The sequence below is a fragment of the Sinocyclocheilus rhinocerous genome, unplaced genomic scaffold (genome assembly GCF_001515625.1).
Source record: "Sinocyclocheilus rhinocerous isolate Xijiao unplaced genomic scaffold, SAMN03320098_v1.1 scaffold532, whole genome shotgun sequence".
NCBI lineage: Eukaryota > Metazoa > Chordata > Actinopteri > Cypriniformes > Cyprinidae > Sinocyclocheilus > Sinocyclocheilus rhinocerous.
In genome coordinates this window covers 438,391-445,870 of record NW_015642820.1, presented here as the reverse complement: position 1 = coordinate 445,870, position 7,480 = coordinate 438,391, and the positions used below count along the sequence as shown (strand labels likewise).

Below are 7,480 nucleotides of genomic sequence, written 5' to 3'. Positions count from 1 at the left end.
TATATACATACATATATATATATATATATATATTTTTTTTTTTTTAAGTAATAGTATATGAAAATAATATGCAATTGTTTAGGTTTTTTAGTGCGGAACACCTTAGCAACAGCATTTCAATGCCTGGCATCATGGTGGCATTGTTGCATTGGCAAGTGTCTCACATTCTCTTCACAAAAGTAAATGAAATCAGTTTCTACTTTTGTCACTGAAAGTTCTTGACAATCTGTTCAATTGCTCCGTGATCAGACCCAAAAGGCGCCTCCATTCCATGCAGCAAGACCCGCTGTGTGTTTCCCTCGCTTGGTGATTAAACCAAGCGGGTTCCCATGGAGATCCTCTGAGCTGTCACAGGCAAACCCCTAAATCTCCACCAGAAGCAAGAGTTTTTGTGTGTGGGTGACACTTCCTTTCAAATGAGCACAGTTTAAACGCTGATTTATCCGCCTCAGTAGTGTTTCACAAGGGTCAGTGCGGGAACACATTCAAATGGGGAAAACAACTTCAGATGCCACATTTCTGACACAGGAGCAATAACTTTAATCCACACGTGATTGTAAAGATTTGAAGACACTTGCTCACTTTGAGAATTTTATGCAATTAGGGCTTTGTGGCGTATCGCAGATCCCACTCTTGCGGATTGACTCCACAAGTGACATCTGGGCTTAATTAGTCCCTCCTGCACTATTTTCAGTAGGCGTTTCTCTTCACTAAACCACCAATCAGAGAGTCATCATCAGCCTGGCACTCCACCCCCCCCAATGCATTCACTCCGTCAAGGCTTTTTTTTTTCTCCGTCCTTTTTTCCCCCTTATTCCCACTGCTCTGCCTCCTGAGCACCATCCAGACACACTGGTGTGTGACAAGAACAGCTATGCAGACAGTAAAGCAGCACTCAACCACATCCTGACGGTATCCTGGGCACCCCAAACGCTCTTTCCACAACCTCCAGAAGTGGGGTACCTTCAGAGAGGAGACTTGAAGGACTCAGTTTTAGACAGAATCAAGGGATGTCACAGGAAGCCTCCAAATGAGAGATACTGAAGCGAACGAGAGCTACAAAGGGATACAGCGAGTGACCGAAGAGTTGGCGAGAATCAGACAGACTTTGACTGCTCATATCGACTCGTTCGACTCATTCTGAGAGAGGTGGATTTCTTTGCACGTTCTTGAGGGAATTGCAGGTGGCTTCCTGACTGGAGAACTTCACTGAACTCAGTTTAATTCTACACTGAAACAGAAGTTTAAAAAGGACAATTATGGCCAACTCTGGGTTTCAGCTTCTGGGCTATTTTCTCGCTCTGGGTGGATGGATTGGCATCATCTCCACTACGGTGCTGCCCCAATGGAAGCAGTCCTCGTATGCAGGGGACGCCATCATTATGGCCGTGGGCTTGTACGAAGGCCTGTGGATGTCCTGTGCATCTCAGAGCACAGGCCAGGTGCAGTGCAAGATCTTTGACTCCTTGCTCTCGCTGGATGGTAAGTACTAAACAAAGAAAATGGATGGTTCACAGTTCTACCATCATTTACTCAAACTCATGTCATTGCAAACCTGTATGAGTACATACAATTGTCTTTAGAAGGATGTCTCTCCATGTACAAACAAAAATATTCTTCAAAAGTGTTACACAGAAGAAGAAAGTCAGGCATATAGGTTTAGAATGACATAGGTATGTTAAATTTTGATGAAAATAAAGGTTCCAAAAGGGGAGTTTCACAGCAATGCCACAGAAGAATCATTTGGGTTCCCAAAAGAACCGTTCTTAAAAGAATCACTTTTTCCTAGTGTGAAGAACATTTTAATAATCTAAAGAATCTTTTCCCACTATTATGCAATGGCGAGGTTCCATGGATTTTAAAGGTTCTTCATGAAACCATAGATGCCAATAAAGAACCTTTATTTTTAAGAATATGATAAATTTGTTCAAGTTTTATGTATAACACAAATCTAAAAAAAACTTTATATGAAATAATAATTAAATCCAGGTTCTTTGGATAGAGTAGGTTGGTGGCAAAAAAGCGCAATCAACAGAGCTGCTGTGTGCACATGGATTTAATCAACTCGTTTAATCGATCAAATTAAAATATGTGCATTTTGACATATTATAATGAAAGTCTTATGTGACTAACCTCACTGAGGCACTGACTCTACCAGACTGTTGAAATGCAGTGGAATGCAATTGCATAGCGATTAATCAACATTTAGCGCCACTGTCATTGTCAATTTTGTGGGGACTTGTTACGTCTAATCAGAATCAGTCACTTCTCATCTATTTCTGGGAACGTCCTGGGAAGAAGACGTGTCTAAAAATCATTTATGAATGGTGGCTGATGATTGCACGTTTAAAATTATTACTTTTTTTTTTTCATGACAAATAGCATCATAACCACATCTGTTTGTGATTTGTGGTTAAATATTACAACATTGCAGGCAGTGACACAATGTAATGGTTCTGAAGAGTTATGAGACACTTTCAGAATGAAAATGAAATATAAATGTGGCATGGTTCAGGGAAAACAGTTTGCCATCTTATATTCTGCATCATTGCTTTAATAACAGCGTATTGTCTTGAAGTGATGAATGGCAGTTGTGTTGAGAAGAAAAGGCCAGTGTTTAGGCAAACGCCATAGATATGTTCAGAATGCACATCCCCACACAACACACAGGTCGCCTTTATCGTTGTTTAGAGGAGATTATATGCAAACAAACATTTGACGACAACTAAGATGACTACATTTGTTGTTACAGATTTTGTCTGACTGACTGATAAAGTAAAGATTCCAAACTGAACCAAAAAGGTTCTTACATGATGTAATTGGAGAACTTTGTTCCACAAAGAGCATCTACTGCTTTAAAGAACCCGGAAACAAATTTGTCGATCAGAAGAACCAAAGTATAGCGCAACATCAAAAGCTGTTTTAATCTCCAAAGAACCATTTAGTAACCTCAATAATCCCATGAAGCCCAGAATGGTCCTTTATAAGGAGAATATTCTCTGCTGAACCTAAAATGCTACAAAGAACCATTTAAAAACATCTTATTACTTTGAAGAGCGCCATTAATCGTAGTCATCATTGCTGTAGGCTTTGTTGAATTGCCAAAGCAAACACCACAGCAATGTTGTCTAATATACAGGCATTAATGCCAATTAATCAAGAAACAACTTTCCACATAAGATCTGACAGATTTATGCAGGGAACATTCATCCAAAGAACTTTCATGACCCCGGCTACTACTTTTTGTCTAATTACTGTTAGGTTTTGCGGAATATCATTTGGCTTTCATAGCATCTCTATCACACACATCCGCCACTCATGCACAAAGACTGCACTCAGTACTGTACTTCTGGTGGTGGAATCTATAACCCTCGGCCCACAAAGGGTGACGGGACCATCTGATTCCACTGTCCCCCCTCCTCACAGCCTTAGGTCATCTGGTTGGATAGTGACTGCAATGTTCTGGCTTCTGTATGTACAGACAGCCTCCCACAAACTTGCATTGTTTGCCCCTTTTCTGCAGAAGTTCTAGTGTCTTTTCCTGAATAACTGTTATTATGTGCTGACAACTAAACACAGTATTTAGGATAAAAAAACATCTCTATGAAGCACACTTGAGCTACGGTAATTCAAAGTTATAAAACTTTGCACTGTAAACGTGCCCAGAGAAATACTGCATGCAATGCAAACAAAAATGATAGTGTTTTGTTGTGTCAATCTAAAAATTAAAGTGTGAAACATGATCAAAAAGACAAGCAACAACTGAGCTGGGATTTAAATTTTGAAATAAATTATATCTATCTATCTATCTATCTATCTATCACACATTTTATATACTTATATACTATAAGTATTTATATACTATATATACTGTATATATATATAACATGTTTTTAACATTATATATAGCCTATATTTAAACATTCATTATTGTATGTATACATATAAAATTGTAAAATAAAAATAAATACATTAAAAGAAAACAAAATTTAAAAATCACATACAAATTTGAAACAAAAAAGTGAAATATATTCTATTGCTGTCAATGGTTTTAAGGAAACACATTAACAGACTCTTAACTTTCACTGTTGGTTCATTTAAACCTATTAGTTAAGGTTGATTTTGAAAAGTAAGCACAGCCTTTTAGCAAGTATTAACTATAATGCAAGTAGACAACCAGAAAAAAATATGATAAGAAATGGAAACTAAATTTATGCAAATTATGGCTATCTGATAATAAACTGAACTAGACTTTCAAGCTTTTGGTTCTATGTTCTAAATATTATATATGCATGGGTAAGAACAATGTTTTAGAAATCCTCGTCGAGGGCGTCAAAAATAATTATGACATCATAAATAAGTGATTTGTGTGAGGAAGGCATTGAGAGATGTTTTCAATGACGTGTGTAGCAGCCCAGAAGCGCAAACAATAGACAATGGCCGAGCCTCACATGCAGCTTCTCTTGAAGCATGTTCTCTGCCATTGTACGTGCGCTTGCCTTCCTTTCGTCCGTGCCAGGCGCTGCCAACGTTGGCACCGGACAAGGGATTGTGGGAGGACCCTCCACCCTTCACCCGGAGTCTAACTGCCCTCATTCAAACATGACCTTGAGATCACGGTGTTACTCCACGAAACGCTCTCCTTACAAATCAAGAAATGAAGCAAAACAAGGATGAAAGACCATAAAATAAGACCTCTCTTATAAAGCACTAAAATTCCTCTTCAAAGGCAGCCTTTTCATGCATAATTCAAACATCAAAAGTCGTGTGATAAACTCTCCTCAGTTCTTGACTTCTTTGAGATGCTGTTATACTTATTTTATGGCTTCGATTCATGTTTGATGCAACACTTTGAAAGCTTCTGCTGAAAATGGGCAGGCTACAAAAGTGATTCCCATTACATGTGGCATCTGAACCCTTCTTTTGAGGAGATGTGCATAACAATGCATGGACAGTTCAAAGGGGTTGGTGGTCTGCCGCTATTGTGTGATTCTGAGTTGAAGTTGAAGTCATTATCTATGCTGAACTGGTATGTTAGCATGTAGCTGACATACAAAAGGAGACACAGGCATTGAAAACAATCCCCCTTTGTAGGGAAGCCACAGTAATCCCTTCTGTGCGAAACATGTAAAAATGTCACTCCTACAGCATTATGCATGAACCGAACACCGTGTGGGTTATTCATGGAATTTTAATGTAGTACAGCAGCTAAAAATCACTACCAAACAATGCTCTAAATAGACAGGAAAATGATGCTAAATGTTTTTTCTGTAGGTTTTGGGGGAGTTTAATGGGTCCACAACATGTCCAAATAAAATGTTCCTCTAAAATCAGAAGAAAAAATATCAAATTTACATTTTGCGTTGGTAAAAATGATTTTAAAAGCATTAAGAGTTTGGAAATATATTTTCTCTTCTTTTCTTTTTTGACTTTGGGGTGAAACAAGACCAGGACATGTTATTGACAGACAGGTTTGATAAAACAAGTTTTATATAGCCTAATAATTGTCAAGTGTCACATTTAGACAAATGCAAAAAAAGGCGGAAAATAAGAAATTAAATACTTAAATAATGTTTATGCTTAAAAACAAGTCTTGAGAAAATCAGGCCAAAGGACAAAATAAAATGTAAACCAGATTATTCTATAAACTGATTTAAAGACATTTATTTATTATAAAATATGAATATATTAATAATATATTATAAACATATATTTTTACTACAAAACAAAACACAGTTTCATAATATAATTTGCAGTGTGAGGATTCTGTCTACAGAACCTAACAATTAGTGTGTCAAATGTAGACTACATGCAGAAAAAACTACTGTAATTATGTTTATGCATAAAACAGGTGAAAATAAGGGATAATGAACACAAAAATAAATAAAATGCAAAACACAAATTCTTCTGTAAAGTAAGTTTTACAGATGTATCTAGTTTGATAAAACAAGTTTTATATAGCCTAATAATTGTCAAGTGTCACATTTAGACAAATGCAAAAAAAGGCGGAAAATAAGAAATTAAATACTTAAATAATGTTTATGCTTAAAAACAAGTCTTGAGAAAATCAGGCCAAAGGACAAAATAAAATGTAAACCAGATTATTCTATAAACTGATTTAAAGACATTTATTTATTATAAAATATGAATATATTAATAATATATTATAAACATATATTTTTACTACAAAACAAAACACAGTTTCATAATATAATTTGCAGTGTGAGGATTCTGTCTACAGAACCTAACAATTAGTGTGTCAAATGTAGACTACATGCAGAAAAAACTACTGTAATTATGTTTAGCATTAAAAAAAAGGTGAAAATAAGGGATAATGAACACAAAAATAAATAAAATGCAAAACACAAATTCTTCTGTAAAGTAAGTTTTACAGATGTATCTATAATAGTTTATATATTTAATTATATTAATATATTAATATCTAATCTAATATCTTACATCTAATATATAATCTTATCTCTCTCTCTCTCTCTCTCTCTCTATATATATATATATATATATATTACTGGTAAAAAAAAAGACAAAATGGATTAAGTCTATGATTTGCATTGTGGGAATTTGTTTGTCAGAATTACTCAGAATTTAATGAATATCCCTCAATTCTGTTTTTTTTTTTCCCAGTCCACATTCAGACGTGTCGAGCCCTGATGGTGATCTCAGTGCTGATGGGATTCATCGCTATCATTGTGAGTGTGGTTGGGATGAAATGCACAAAGGTGGGTGACAACAACCCATCCACCAAGAGCAAGATCGCCATCTCTGGTGGGAGTCTGTTCCTGATCTCAGGTGAGTCTCCAAACCCACGCTAAACACACTGCATTTATTATGTAGGTTCGGTGAGAGTGTGTAAAAACATGACCATTTGTCTTTGTAATGCTCATATACACTGGATTGGTTTGAGATGATCATACCAGTAAGCTTACTAAGAAACTGCAGACTTTGAGCGACAACGTAAACAAAGTCATTACTACACTCTACATGAGTGTAACTGTGCTAAGAATGAGTAAATTGCATTATCTAGGTCAATGTCACACATACCTCAGAATTCAGTAAGTCATTCAGCGTAAATTAGTTTTGGTTAATAAACTGACATTCCTCCATTAGCCTCCACATTCTTGAGGTCTGTTTTGGTCCTCAGTCGCTGTATCACTTCTGACATGCAGAAGTAAACAGGAAGTGGCTAGTCTGGTCACATTAGCACATTCTGTAAAGCCTGAAAGTAAACAAACAGAGATATAGTCAATGACAGTGCTAAGACTGCGATTTCTACCATGTCTAGGTGTGTGTACGCTGGTGGCCGTGTCATGGTATGCCACACAGGTCTCCAACCATTTCTTCGATCCGAATACACCAATTAACGCCAGGTAGGACCATTAATAGATTTTCAAATTATGATGGAAGCTGTTTTTTTTTCTTCAGTTAAACATGTCATTCTCATTAATTATATATTGAAAGTCAA

The 7,480-nt window shown here is 36.4% G+C and overlaps 1 protein-coding gene across 3 annotated transcripts in view; it reads left to right on the top strand.

Annotated features, from left to right (window-relative positions):
• Positions 1-802: 802 nt before the first annotated feature.
• Positions 803-7,480, top strand: part of LOC107756635 (claudin-19-like) — a 12,537-nt gene continuing 5,859 nt past the window's right edge. For all 3 annotated transcript variants that reach the window (XM_016573818.1, XM_016573819.1, XM_016573820.1), the window contains exons 1-3: positions 803-1,482; positions 6,643-6,807; positions 7,301-7,385. In XM_016573818.1, the coding sequence (XP_016429304.1) occupies positions 1,260-1,482; positions 6,643-6,807; positions 7,301-7,385 (473 nt within the window). In that variant the 5' untranslated portion in view covers positions 803-1,259. The remainder of the gene's footprint in view (positions 1,483-6,642; positions 6,808-7,300; positions 7,386-7,480) is intronic.